Source organism: Vanellus vanellus (genome assembly GCF_965231255.1).
Source record: "Vanellus vanellus genome assembly, chromosome: 14".
Lineage (NCBI taxonomy): Eukaryota > Metazoa > Chordata > Aves > Charadriiformes > Charadriidae > Vanellus > Vanellus vanellus.
The window spans coordinates 19,830,703-19,845,239 of record NC_138919.1 but is presented as its reverse complement, the minus strand read 5'-3'; the positions used below and the strand labels follow the sequence as shown (position 1 = coordinate 19,845,239).

The following is a 14,537-nucleotide window of genomic DNA, read 5'->3' as shown; positions in this document are numbered from 1 at the left end:
TTGGTCCGGCTGGTGTGGTAAGGCGGCGCGCGGGGCCGTTACTCCGCGCCCGCGGCGACGGGGCGGCCCGGCCGTCGGGCATGCGCTCGCCGCCCGGCCTGGCCCTGCCCGGCGGCGGGGGCCCTTCGCCTGAGGCGGGAGGAAGGCGGCGGGCTAGTGCCGGGCCCCCGGGACCGGCGTGGGCACCCGGCGCGGCGCAGCCGCCCCCCGGTCCCCTGGCGGTGTTGGGGCGCTGGTGGTGCCGCTGCGGCCCTCTCGCCTCAGGGGTGAGCGCGGCGGCTGCTCCGTGGAGGTCAGCCCGGGCTCCCCGCGGTCCCCGGAAGGGAGCAGCACCGTAAAGGCGGCGGGCCGCTGGTGCCGGCAAACGACTTCGTCCTGATTACCGCTGAGCGTTCGCATCGTCACTGCGTCCTGACAAATTCCCTGTGTAACAGCTCCCCTTCTAGTAATCCTTGTGCGGTGCTTTCGTTGGGATGAAAGCTGTTTATCGGGTGATCGCTTTGCAGTCTGCGCTTTTCCCTTCCAGCTATAACCTTTGTTCTCTCACTTTCCTGTAGGTGGGTTGGAATTCTCGCTCTTTACACAGTCCATAAGGGGCAGTTTAACTGTCCTGGGGGAGGATTACTGCACAGCTACTTGCTTGTCCTCCTCGTTCTCCTGGCTTCTATAATATGTGCATTATCTGCTCTTGTATACATCAGTATGCAAGGTAAATTGTTAACATTTTATGTTTAATATAAAATTATTGTAATTAATATAGTTAATTGGAATTTATATGTTTTTAACCTGGAGTTGACATTCAAAAAAAACCTAAACAATAATGCAGAAAAATTCAAGTGTTTTAATGGTAGTCAAACTTGAGAAACTGTCTGTCAGCATTAAGGTATTTGCTTTAATAGTACTACCTCTGTTAGTCGGGAATCTAAAATAATTAAAGGACACCGTAGCTTAGTGCAGCTGACAGTGATATGTTCATTGTCATCAAAGCATCTTGAAAACTTCTTCTCCATTCACCATTAATACATGACCTCGAATGGAACACCGCCTAGCCTTTCTGACAGGAGTTTAGGGGAATTTATCCAAAAACAATTTCTCATCTGAAGCATCATGTTAGCTTTACCTTGCATAGGCAGATCTAGTTGTATCTTGCAAAAGTTTAGTAGCTGCAGTGGGTTACTTGAGTAAAAAAACACATAGGAACTTGATCCATATGAATGTCATAGTTAAACTAATGCATTAAGTATTGTTAAATAGAACAGGACTTAATAGCATGAAGTGAATGGCTAAACAGAAACAAGGACCTCAATGCAACTTCTGCTCATTTAGAGAAATGCTTCATTTGGGGTTAAAAAATGCTAGGAAAGCTTTTTTCCTGGTGAGGCATCTCATTATCAAAGTAATGCTGGGAAGATTAATTTGAAATATGTGTGTGGTTTCTGGAATAATAAATGAGACTCTACAATTTCGAACATGCTGGTGCTGTCAACACTGTAAATAAAAAAGTATTTAAATTATTTAAGTGGAAAGAAGCATAAAGAGTGCACAAAGAAAAAGTATGACAGAGCAGACGTGGATGATAATCCCGGCCTTGAATCTAACCACTGGTTTTCCTACAGTTTCCAGAGGAGACAAAGGAGGATTAGCCAAGTTATGCTATTGATATTTATATCAAAGTTGAGGATGTGAAAGGCGTAACTGTAAATAGCAGAGAGAAAAGAGCCTTGTTCGGTATAAAAGTACAGCTGCAAGGCCATTATAGCTGAGAAATGGAAGAATTCTGAGGCTGAATTCCCAAGAAAATTAATGGTGAGATGTCTTGGACTGTGGTTGTAATGTGTGGGTTTGGGAGCAGTGGTTCTTGCACTGGCATTAGTGATGCCAGCGGTGAGCCTGACTGGAGATCTCATATACTGGGTTGTCGTGCTGGGAAAGGGAAGAAGTTGTTTTCAGGAGCCACAGTTCTATCTGATTGTGTCTGTGTAAGCAACCATGATGCTGCTGTACAGGCTACAACCCGGGAATGGGAATAAGTGACCTCTGGATCAAGGGCTTTTCAGAGATATTCAACAGCTTTCTTGCTGGATGTGAACCACAGCTTTACAACTGGAAGATAGTTTCCAAAGTTGTTTTTGTTCTGCAGTGGTTTAAGCCTTTACAAATTACCCTGCCTACATACGAGCACGTGCACCCCACCACTTCATTACCCTGCGATCAGCAAACTGGTTTAAGGAGCTGAGCTAGCCAAAAATTACTCCCTTTTTTATTGCCTAGGAGTGCCAAAAGGGAGAGGGTATTAGTAAGTTAACAATACAGAAAATAGTCTAAGAAGCATTTGTCCTGGTAATGGTCCTACTTTTGTTTTCCTAAATAAAAATGTGAATGAATTTATTATGTAGTGACTCAGTATGCAGAACTTCATTGTAGCCCAGCAAAGTAGCATCTAAAAATGAAATATTCAGCCAACTAAAAGCTACACAGAATAATAATAAAAGCAGGCACCAAAAGTCATGAGGAACTGTAGGTGAGCCAACGCTCCAGTATGCCACTTTGGCTTGTGCTGGGCATAGCACTACTGCCTTAAGTTCACTGCAGAACTGTCTCTGACTAGAGAGTTTTTTTGGGTATTAGTAGAGTAGATTCAAAGAGTTACAGCTGTAGACCCATTTTGGTTTTTCTTTTCTCAGTTTTAGTGACAGCTTTCCATTAGTATGTGTCGTGGTTCAGGCTGCACAATATGCTGTTACTTTCAGTGGTTAGAAGAGGCCTAGCTAAGAAGCAAAGTTACTGAACAAAATTGGTTCTGTTTTACTTCAAACCAGGACAGTATGAAAATTTATACTTTCAATTAAGTTTTGTACTTTCTGTACAGCTCAGAAAGTTCGTATGTCTGGGTAGGATTTTATGTGCTTATGACGCATTCATAAATAGTTCTTGTTTTAAAATTGCCCTGTAATTTCAGGAACAATTTCTAATCCAGGCCCAAGAAAATCACTTCCCAAGCTACTTTATACTCGCCTACTTCTCTATTTGCCTGAATTCATCTGGGCTGTTTTAGGAGCTGTATGGGTGTCAGACAGCAGTGTGCACTGCGAGAAGACTGTGATAAATGTCGTCATTGGGACAGTTATTGCAAGGTAAAGGTGCTTCCCCCATATCTAAGCTTGATAGTGTACATGAATGGAAAATACTGCTTATGTGGTGTTTGTATGTGTGTACTGAAGACTTTTCCAGCAGTTGGAGACTTTGATATTTCTTACAAATTATTGTGGTTTCTCATAGAAGGTTTCTCATTGTGAAAGAAGAATTTTTAAATCTAGACAGCTAGAATGTGTTGGTATCCTTCCCTAAAGAATCTTGTGCTGCTTGCCTTGAGAGAGCACGAGCTAGAGTGAAGGAAAGGAAGTGAAGATCAGAAAGGGTAAGAGGGATAGATGGGAATGTAGAAAACTCGATAAATGTGAAGAGGGTAGTAACTAGATCACTTAACTGGTAGTGAAAAATGGAGCCTTCACAACTCTGGGTTGGTATTTACGAAGCACAGGGCTGTGATACTGCATTTGGTGCCCTATAAGAAACGATCTGACAGCCTTGTTCTTGTGCATAGGGGATTGAAAGCCCAATAACAAAACATGCACCCTTAAGACAGTAACAGATGATGTTCATACAGTATTTCATACCTAACGTTGTTTCCTGTCTTTCAAGATCTGTAGTTGTGTTTTCTTGCATACTTGTCAGAAATACCTGGTTTCATGGTCTTTTTGTCCCACTTCCTTCTGTTTTGCAGCTGGATTATCATAATCTTTACCATCATTGGAGTTGTAATCGTCTTTGATCCACTTGGGGGGAAAAAGACATTTTACCTCACCGATAGTGTAAATCGGAACCTGGAAAGCAGTCAGTCAGGGCAGTTGCTATATAATGTGAAGAATACTGCCACCAGAGTCTGGGAAAAAAGAATCAGGTTACTGTGTTGTTGTATTGTGCAAGATGATGACCATCGAGTGGCTTTTACAAGTATCGCAGAGCTTTTCCGCACCTACTTTTCAGTAAGATGGAAAGCTTTTTTTATGTTCTGTTTTTACTATGAATTTGCAGATGTTGCAACACACATGTACCTTTGTCCAGCCAGAGGTCCCTGGTACCCTGTGCCTTGAAACCACGTTTTGAATATGCCAATTTCAAACTTAAAGTGATTCTCATACAAAGTATACAGCACTGATTTTTCCCTCTCTTTAACAAAGGTTTCTCTCCCTTCACAAGTGTGAAGGGCTGTGAGAAAACAGTATTCGTTCTCCTTAGGTATCTAGTCAGAAGAACAAGGGTGAGTTTCTTTTCCTCAATATGTGAAGATCCAGGCATTTTTCCTACTGAGGATGTGTAAGGAGCCATACCCATAGCAAAGAATCAGACCACTTTCTGACTATTAAAAAAAATGAGTCCCACAGTATGTTCAGGCAGTCTTCCTGTTGTGAGCCGCTTCTGAGCACGTACCAGACTAAAGTGCATATATGCAGGAAGCTGCTTTTTGGAAACAAAGAGCATCTGCCAAAGTGGGTCCACATGGTGTTGATTTAGCTCAAACGCGTGTCACCTATTGCTTGGGCAGTCTAGTTCAATGTTGACTTCGAAATCTGTTTGTGATTTCAAAACTAGTAGTTCTTGTTTATTAAGCGGTACTTGGGCATGCTGATTTATAGCTACAGCCTACTCAGTGGTTTATAGGGTAAAGGCTGTAAGTCACACGGAGAGATGACTCCCCAGATAGCTGAATAAAAAAGCCCTTCAGCCTTCTCCTGTGTAAAATCCTACTTAGTTGTTTTCAGTATAGAGACTTTTCACATAGTGGTGTAGAACAGTGATCAATAACAGCTGGATCATTATTTGCTGCATGGCTGAGCGGGTCCTCTGTCAGGTGTTTTGTTAAGTGATGAAATTCACGTGTAGAGTTGCCATTGGTCATATTGAAGAAAACATTCAATATGTGCAGAAGGTGTGGGAGGTTAGATGCTGCTGTGACCTGTTTCTGCAATACACATTGTCTCTGAGTGAAAGGTATTTATATAAACTGAAAAAATATAATTCGGTGTGCATTTTCTGATGAGGTAGTTTTGCTATGTTGAGGTGTGGGATGGTTTCAAGTGCTCTTTCGTTTCTTTGTACAGGACACTGATCTGGTGCCAAGTGACATAGCAGCTGGTTTGACTCTGCTCCATCAAGAGCAAGATAAAATGGAAAGTTGCCCAAAAGAGCCTGAAGAAGTCCTGTGTCATTCTCCATCATCTCCTGTGGTAAGATAGGATTGTTGCAGCCTCTGGTGCAGTTACTCGAGGAGATGGTGCCAGATCAAATTGAAATGCAGTTCTTTGTGCATTTGGTTTTGGTTTGGTTTTGCTTTTTTCTTTTTGTTTGTTTTTAACAAAATTAAACAATTATAAAAATTCACAACAATTTAAATTATTAACAAATGCAGTGAAAACATCTTGGTGAGTTTTCAGTCAAAACATTTGTCTGCTTTTGCATAAGTAGAACTTATATATGAATGGGGAATTAAGTGCAAAAAGGAATGATTTAGGGCATTTGAACATTGTTGAAGAGCTGGAAGAGAAAGGGAACAGAGAGAAATTAATATTTAGTACTGTTTGCTTAGGGCTGAAGAGCTAGCCTTTTAGTATTGTGGTCTGTTTAAATTATGTCTACTGCAAATATCCAGACAAGGTAAGAAGCAAAAATAGCATCTTTTAAGTGCTTACAGATGATGGGTTACAGTTTGCTAATTGATTTTTGTTAGTCTTCTATGGCAGGAGCCATGAAGCCTGCAGAGAGGCCTGACACAGGTCTTCTATGGTAAAATGCCTTTGTAAACTGTTTTACTTTCTTTTGGTCTGCGTTTCACGGAAGTATATAATTCTACTGCAACCAATGTGTTTCTCTTGACTTCCTTTTGGATCCAGCCAATATGATGGGGTCATGCTTTAAAAGTCTTTACCAGAGAGATCTGCTACAGACTCTTCAGCTGTTCCTTTGACATCCTTCAGTAACATATTTGGAGTGAATGTTGTTTTCAGTATTGAGCTAATCAGGGTGTGAGTATTGGAAGAGAATGATTTAATGAGAGCTTTTCAAGATTCTTGAGCTGTGTAGCTATGTAAATAAACACAGACTTTTTACTGGAATATGAGTGGCTGGTTTTAGTTCCTCTTAGACCTTGAGGTTTTCCTTTTGGATAGCGTATTTTTCATCACGTCTTTATTTTCACTACTCTATGTTCAGTTTTTTTTTTTTTTTCTGGGGCTGCCTAACACACCTTTCTTCCTCTCTTCCTTTCCTTTTCTTTCTCTGTGTCCTTTCAGACAGATGATTTGGATATCGAACTGGAGAATGCTGCTCACTATATGCTGTTTGCTGCAGCTGCTTATGGCTGGCCCTACTACATATACACCAACCCATTTACTGCACTCTGTAAGCTCAATGGTGACTGGTAGGTTTGATCAAGAGCTTAAAAACACATAGCTCCCTTTTATTTAACTAGCATTAGCAGAAATAAAATAGTTTCAATAGCAGGTGTTGGGGGTTTTTTTTGTGTGTTAAATTATATCATTCTTGGGAATACATGAGCTTGACTGGTAGAGTTATCTTTCACAAATTCAGTGGAAACAAAATTCCAATATATTTCCAACCTCAGAAACAGATTAGCTTTTTTTCCTTAAGAGAAGTTTGTGATTGAGATAAATAAAATTCATTTAGCAAAATCACAAAGGAAGAGTTGGAATTAAACCGAACATTTCTTAAAATGAGGCTTTTCAGAGCTGCCTTTTGGGCATATATGTATGTGTAGGAATAAAAGTGTATCAACAGTTTTCCCTGTCTTAAAGGAATTAGCAAAAGTTACCAGTCCCTCCAACCTCCATTTTATTCCCTTTGACCCTTTTACTCAAAAAAACGTTTACAGTCAGTATGGGAGTATGCATAATGCTGCATAGAATTACTGTATATTTAAGTGACCACTGTCATTTGTGACTGTAACCATGATTTTCATAATTAGTAACATGAAATAAATAAAACCTACTGAAATATAAATGACTTGGAAAAAATTATCGCACAATACAATGGATAAAATGTGACATAAGCCTGCTGTACAGAATTTGGTTTGAATTTCCTTTTTGCTTGTTTGTATTTTCTGTCATTGGCCTGTAGTCTTAAGAATTATTTTCTTGGCGTATTGCTTGCTCTGCTGATAGTCCTGTAGCCATGGTGTATTTGCCAGTCCTTGAGCTGAAAATGTATGGCATGCTGCTCAGGCAAAACCAGGTTTGTGGGCAGAGGTAACAACATCTCGTATCAGACTACTGGTACTATTGAGAGAAAAAAAAAAAAAGCTTTGGATTCCTGGCAGAAATCCTTCTGCAAATGTAACTGAGTTTGATTCCTTGAAAGGAAACCTAAAAAATTGGAACATTAAAATTTTTCTCTTCTGTGTTTGTTAGTTGCGGAAATAGACCAGCAGATTCTGATATAACTGGCAGTGATCGTCATAACTTTCACTTTGGATCCATCCTAAAAATAACAGGACTGCAGTACAGAGACTTCATTCATATCAGTTTTCATAACAAGGTAAACAATCTGGACAGGTATTCAGGAAAAAAACTTAGTGATTAATTCAGTGAAAGCAAGGGGTGAAGTTTCTAGTTTGCCTTCAGCATTTATGAAGTGCAAGACGCAAGGCCAAATGAAAACAGGCCCTGAAACATTCCGTTCTGACTTTTTTTCTAATCTAAAGGAACAGCCACAAAAACCATAGACATAAATCTGTCTTGGTATTGCAAAAAAAGCACTTATAGTAATTTGATAAGAAAATAATTCAGCTGCTTTCCATAATGCAATAGAGAGCTCAATAAGAGAGCTTTCGGAAGGTGAGAACAAATGCTTACTCTTAGAAAAAGTTGGTGTCTTTACTGATTACGTTTTTCCCTTCCAGATCTATGAGATTCCATTTTTTGTTGCTTTGGATCACAAAAAAGAAGCTATCGTGGTTGCAGTGAGAGGAACCTTGTCTTTTGAGGTATCATCCATTTGATATAAATAATTAGCTTTATAGAAATGTGTGAACTCCTAGTATCTAGAGGAAATTGTGTTGCACTAGCACGTGTAAAAATAACTCGCTCACAGGTACGAGTCTGCCAGTTGTAAGCCCTCCTGTCCCTGGATGGGTAACGTTATTCCCTGTGCCACTGGAAGAGAGTGTGGCGGGCGGGCAGTGGTAATTCCTTTCCACTGTGAGTGGAGCTGCATTCATAATGTGTCTGTGTGTGTGTGCAGCTTGGAAATAGTTGCTGAAATCAGGATTGTGATTGCTCTATGTATTTGCTTGGGTGGTGGATTAGGGTGGGTTGTGTTTTGTTGCTTACGCGCTTGGAAGTCAGCTTGTGGATGTCCCTCTGACAGCGCTGAGTAGCAGAGCAGGAGCTGTGAAGCCCTGCAGAGAAGTCTGACAACCGCTGTCTTGTTTACAGGATATTCTCACTGATCTGTCGGCAGATTGTGAAGACTTGACGCTGGAGGATGTTCTGGAGAATGGCTTTGTGCATAAGGTGCGTGCGGTCTGTAGCTGTTTATGAATCATATCGGCAGTAAGAAAACTATAAACACCTGGGACTGTTTAGTTAAACAGAAGAGTATTCTCCTTGTGAGATGGATTGCGCAGATTATTTCAGTGACTTGGTTGTTGCATCAATTACTGCCTCTGCAACTGCAAGGTAGAATTTGTAACCCTCTTGTCAGACTTTATGTCCCTATTAAATATTCCAAAAATGTTCTAACCATTACGTACAAGATCACTTGATTATAACTAGACCTCTGTCAGGAGCATGTTAAAAGAGAAGACTGGCTTTTCAAAAAGAAAGTTGTTCTGTGGTGGTGGTGTGTTTAAAGCGTAGATGTATCACACTTCAGATTAGATACACCCTTCTCTTCTAATTTTAAATGCTGTCTTGTAGGGAATAACTCAAGCTGCAAATTACATCTATCGAAAACTAATAAACGATGGAATTTTAAACCAAGCTTTCACAATTGCTCCAGTAAGTTACCTTCCAAATAATTTGGTTTGCCAGCAAAATTACACAAACCTTTTTCCGTGTCTGTCCATGTTGCAGTCTTCTCTTTCTGTCTGTAGGAATATAAACTTGTGATAGTTGGTCACAGTTTGGGTGGTGGAACAGCTTCTATATTGGCGATCATGCTCAGGAACTCTTTCCCAACATTAAGATGTTATGCCTTTTCTCCTCCAGGAGGACTTTTAAGGTAAATATGAGACTTCTGTTGTTTGGTTCTGTGTCTAAGATGTAAAAATCTTTGAGGTAGTTGACAAATACGTTAGATGATAACTCTGGGCTTGGCTGTGTTAAGTGTTTGTTTATACATTCTCCATTAGAATTGGATTTGCTCCATCTTGAGTTACAGTGAAGTTCTTGGGGAAATATTACAGAATGAAATATATCTAGTGAATTCTGTCAGATAGTATAATTAGAGTTTAAAATAAATGTTTCGGAAATAAAATGCTTAGCTGAGTAGTCTAGCTTGGCCTGTTTGACATCTACACATACCACTGTAATCGGCATTGAAGTTACTCGTCTGTACCGAGTAGGTCTGAAAGCCTGCTGAGGAACTGACTGCAAATACTGCTGCTGTTGCCACATGTTTGTATTTTTATTGATTGATAATGATCATGGTAAAACTAAAGTGCGCCTATCTCTTTGGTGTATCTAAAGGCCGTCTTTTTTCTTTCTTAAGCAAATCACTTGCAGATTACACTAAGCACTTCATTGTTTCAGTCATTGTTGGAAAGGACCTTGTTGCAAGGTGAGATGGAAGTATTTTTAAATTGTTCTTTCAGGGATGCATTAGATCGCAGAGAATAGGAGGGTTTTCTTTACTTTGTTCTGTGTGTTTAAACAGGTTAAGTATGCCCAACATGGAGGATTTAAAGAGGAGAATAGTGAGAATTGTGGCAAACTGCAACAGACCCAAGGTAACTGCAGTTCCTGGCTAACAGTGGGATTGTTAGCTGGGTTAAGCCCCAGCTTTAATGAAGCAACCATTGGTGTGTGTATTTTAATCTTAATGATGAGAGTTACAAATGTGTTTTGGAACAAAAGTGTTTATTTTTAATGCAGCAACACTTGTGTTAGTCTCTTATCCAATAAAGCTGTCTTGTTGGATATTAAGATTCAACAAGGCATGGAAGATATCCGTGCGTAACATCCAAGACCTGAAATTATCTGCTTGCTAGCTTCCCTGATAAAGGAAACTATTTCAAAATAAAAAGAAAGGGAAAAAAAACACAAACCAAACCAGCTAAAATGATGAACAATGATGAGATTACTTACTTTAATAACCATTTAGTATCGGTAAGTAAACAAGTTAGTGGTTTTATTTAAATTTTATCTTCAGGATTCATTTGGAAAGTAAATATTTCTCTGTTATGGTGTTAATTGTCCACCTCTTCTTTTTACTGTTAGAAACAGTTTTGAGAGTGCTGGAACAGTGTGTTGTCAGGCAAGACGATACTGGAGGTATAGAGGAGTGGCTTATAGATTCAGAACTGCCATTTCTGAACATCTAAAGTTAAATCTGCTGCACTCACAAGATTTCCATGTCGTCCCAGGATGAGGAGACATGTAGAGGGCCTGGGTGACGTTGTAAATGCAGAATAAGACAGCGGGCAGTTAGAAGCTACAGGTGCAAGAAAACTTAAGTCTGCAGAGCAGAAATCATAGAATCATTTAGGTTGGAAAAGACCTTTAAGATCATTGAGTCCAACCGTTAACCCAGTCTGCCAAGTCCACCACTAGACCATGTCCCTCAGCACCACGTCTACACAACTTAAACACCTCCAGAGATGGTGTCTCCACCCCTTCCCTGGGCAGCCTCTTCCAGTGCTTGACAGCCCTTCCAGTGAAGAAATGTTTCCTAATATCCAATCTGAACCTCCCCTGGTGCAACTTGGGGCCGTTTCCTCTTGTCCTGTCGCCTGTTTCTTGGGAGCGGAGACCGACCCCCCCTTGCTACACCCTCCTTTCAGGTTCCACACAGAGTAATTCAACTAGTACAGATTGTAATGTTTTCTGTAGCGTTACTAGTGACTTGGGTTAGATATCGGTGAAATAGATATCACTGTGGGGAATATTTGGTAAGGAGATTTTATCAAACAAAAAATACGGGGAGCGTGTGCATACAGTCATTTTCAGTCTTTTAATTGTAATTTCTGATGATGTGCGTGCAAGCATACAACTAGAATAAGTTACTTTAAGAGATGCCAAACCTCAATTTGACTGTTTTTCTTTCTGAGCTCAGTACCAGATTTTGTTGCGTGGATGTTGGTACGAAGTATTTGGAGGAGATCCAGATAACTTCCCAACTGAGCTGGATGGTAGAAACCAAGATGCCCTCACCCAGCCGCTCCTGGCTGAGGAGAGTTTAATGGTTCAGCGGTCACCCTCATACAATGCCCTTGAGGATGAATCACACTTAAATTCACCACCTCAGTATCCTCATCTGTATCTTCCTGGAAAGATAATCCATATTGTAGAAGAATCCAGCTCTAGGAGGTAAGTAGAATAATGAATACCACTGTCTTATTTTCTTAAAATCTACTTAGAAGCTGCTTCTCACTTTCAAAGTATGCTTTTCCAGCTCTGCTTCTCATCTCATCTCCAGTGCCCGTCTTTGGTTATTACGCGTTAGCCCGCTTTTCAGTGCCTCCCTGCTTCGTTCTGTTTCACTTAAAGCCCTGGAAGCTGTTTCTCTTTCTGCCTGTGTGCCTTATTCTGCCCACGTATACCTGTGCTCAAGGGATGATTTTAAACAGTAAGACTGTAAAGTTGAGCTTAGGCTTGCTGCAGTTCCTACCTGAGACTGCACATCTGGCAGTCTTCTGTCCTGGTAGTGGTGAAGTGATAACAAAATACCTAGTTAGTGAGTAGTCATGTGAATATCGGCGATGAGAAAGAGGCGAAACGTTGGCCCATAGTAGCAGCCCAGCTAGACTGGATACCAGTTGCCCCAGTGAGCAGCGTGCCCATTCAGCCTCTAGTTGTCCTTCGCTGCTTTTTTTGCGGATGCAGGAAAGAGAGACAAAGACAACAGAAAAGCCGAAACTGCTGGAAGGGTGAGGACTGTGGTTTTGTTGGGTCAATGTTGTGTTTATGGTGGGGTTTTTTTGTTTGGGTTTTGTTGATGTTGGGTTTTTTTTTGACAAAACAACCTGAAACAGCCCCCAGGCTAGACAGTACTTGATATCCTTGTTTCATTATGAAGCAGAAATAAGAGCATCTGTAACTTGCACAAGATCATCTTACAGAAGAAAATAAAATCTGTAACTTACAGAAGCGGGAAGAAAAGGATTGGAGAAGAAACCCACTTCTTTTCCTCCCATTCAGTGTGGGAGGTATTTTATTTAAGCTTCATATCACTAATGTTTAACAATTTTAATACTTCAAGTATTAAAATTGTTTCACAAGTTAGATACTTTAACACCTGTCACCTGCCAGGTTTCCTCAATGGCTACTATTGAGTTCATTTCTCTGCCTTCATTTACTCCACAGCACAGCAGCTAATCATGTTGTTTTTTTCTTAAATTGAACTGGCACACAAGATCCCCCATCATGTACTGTTATGTAAAATAAAATCCTAAATACACCATATGTGCTGCATTAAATCTAGCATCTAGTCTCCTGATACCACTGTGACTTACTGCCTAAATTTGACACTAGCTGTGAATGTGCAGTGCTCAACCCCTCATCCCCCCATCCCCCTTTGCTCAGCCTGTAGGCCGTGTTTCTTTGAGCAGGATTATTTGATAGCTTCTTTCACCGTTAAGGCGCATTACAATTAGGAGTAGCTTCGCCTTCAGGGACAGTGGAAGGCAGCCTTTCCTGAAGGTCAGCACTGTAGCTCTTTGGAAGCCCACCTTCCCACTGCGAGAAGGTTCCAGGTCCTCCCTGAGCAAGGTCAGACAGTTCCAGGTTGTCTGTTCCTGGCTTGGCCTCGGGCAGCAGTTGTACAGGCTGAGCCCTTGCATTTGAGCTGTGCTGTTTTTTTTTGTTTTGTTTTGTTTTGTGATTTTTTTAGGTTGTGCTCTTCAGATATCAAATATACAGCAAGATGGTCACACGAAACAGTGTTCAGCAGCATTTTAATAAGTCCCAAGATGATAACAGACCACATGCCAGATGTTGTGCTCAAAGCTCTGAACAGTTTGTCTCAGGAACATGGATCGTGTATTTCTTGTCAAACACGAGAATATAACACCAATGTAGTATAACCATAGCTGGACGATGTGGTGGGGGGGGGTTTTATTGCAGGTTTCAAATATTCAGGACACATTCCACTTTCATACCTAAGTGGATTTCAGTACTTTTCTCACATGGCGTAAAAGAAACAAGGGTCTTAACGCCCTTGCCTCTGCAGTGACCGCGAGTAACATTATGCTGGTTAAAGCACAGAGTCTGCGTTTATGCTGAAGGTTGGAGCTTTTGAAAAAATGGAACAGTATAACGAGTTCTAGCCAAGCCTGTGGATGCTGGTGCAGGAGCCGAGGCGTCAGTGGAATACTCGACCAAAGTGAGTGGGTGAGGACAGCTCGGTTAGAGCAGAGTCCTGTCAGCCCTTAAAAAAATAGTAAATCCAGTTCTGCTTCACTCACGTCACACCATTGTCTTGGTGCCCTGTGACTGAGCGCTTCAGAACAGAGTGCTGTGGAAGCAGTCCTGCGGCGTGAGAGGCTGCGGCAGCTCAGCAGCTGGCGGTGGGTTGGTGAGGCAGCCGGCGGTGGGTGGGAGGTGCGGAGGCCACCCAGGCCTGTGTTTAATCAGGCAGTACTGGTTGATTGCACTATTTTTCTTACAGATTGTGGTCGTATTCGGGGGGGGGGGGGTGGGGGGGTGGCAGGGCAGGGGGAGTGTTGTCATTAAATGCTGCTTGGGTATACATGTGCAATACTCTTTAATCTACCTGTCTTTTGTATTTGATCCATATGACTACTGTTATGGATTTTAAACTAAACTAATACTATAACTACTTAATGAGAAGAAAAACAAAATAAAATTGTTCATGCCCTGACATCATCTCAGGCACCAGCTCCAGCTCTCACTACCGAGAGCAGCGATCTAATTCTGCCAAAAATGTATAACCAGTTGTACTGAGTTTAAAGAAAGTGGAGTCCATGTTTCTAGTATGCAACTATTTTAACTTCTTTTTTAAGGCTCAGCAGCATTTATTAAAAAAAAAAAAAAAGAAAAAAGTAAAAGTAGTAACTGTGTGGATGTTCTTGCTGTGATATTTAGTATGGAGACAAAATAAAATGCACTGTAAAAACCTCTTACTATGTTCAGGCATGGTGGTGTGAGACAAAGGGTTATAGCTGTTGGAGGCGCTGGACGCCATGCAGCGATGCCCCTGGCCTGGGCCCTGCTCCCCCCGCGCAGGTGCTGCTCTCGGGGTCCCCCAGTGCCTGCCCGGGAGAGGGGCAGCAGCAGCCTGGG

The 14,537-nt window shown here is 41.4% G+C and overlaps 1 protein-coding gene across 2 annotated transcripts; it reads left to right on the top strand.

Moving 5' to 3' along the window:
• The first annotated feature begins 493 nt into the window (after positions 1 to 493).
• On the top strand, positions 494 to 13,908 carry DAGLB (diacylglycerol lipase beta). 2 transcript variants are annotated; one of them, XM_082490636.1, is made up of 15 exons: positions 494 to 709; positions 2,960 to 3,134; positions 3,785 to 4,046; positions 5,163 to 5,288; positions 6,351 to 6,478; positions 7,485 to 7,611; positions 7,976 to 8,059; positions 8,511 to 8,588; positions 8,994 to 9,074; positions 9,170 to 9,297; positions 9,787 to 9,855; positions 9,952 to 10,024; positions 11,350 to 11,444; positions 11,508 to 11,603; positions 13,126 to 13,908. In XM_082490636.1, exons 1-15 carry the CDS (start codon positions 703 to 705, stop codon positions 13,316 to 13,318), a joined length of 1,722 nt encoding a protein of 573 aa, XP_082346762.1. In that variant the 5' UTR covers positions 494 to 702; the 3' UTR covers positions 13,319 to 13,908. The 2 variants fall into 2 exon arrangements, with proteins under 2 accessions (XP_082346762.1, XP_082346761.1); XM_082490635.1 differs by having other exon boundaries at positions 11,350 to 11,603.
• The last annotated feature ends 629 nt before the right edge of the window (positions 13,909 to 14,537 follow it).

What these genes read in the sequence shown, in the direction of transcription:
- DAGLB (XM_082490635.1), top strand. An exon ending in CCTCCAGGAGGACTTTTAAG is followed by an intron (nt 9,298 to 9,786) that starts GTAAATATGAGA and finishes TTCTTTCTTAAG; the next exon opens with CAAATCACTTGCAGATTACA. An exon ending in GAAGAATCCAGCTCTAGGAG is followed by an intron (nt 11,604 to 13,125) that starts GTAAGTAGAATA and finishes TGATTTTTTTAG; the next exon opens with GTTGTGCTCTTCAGATATCA.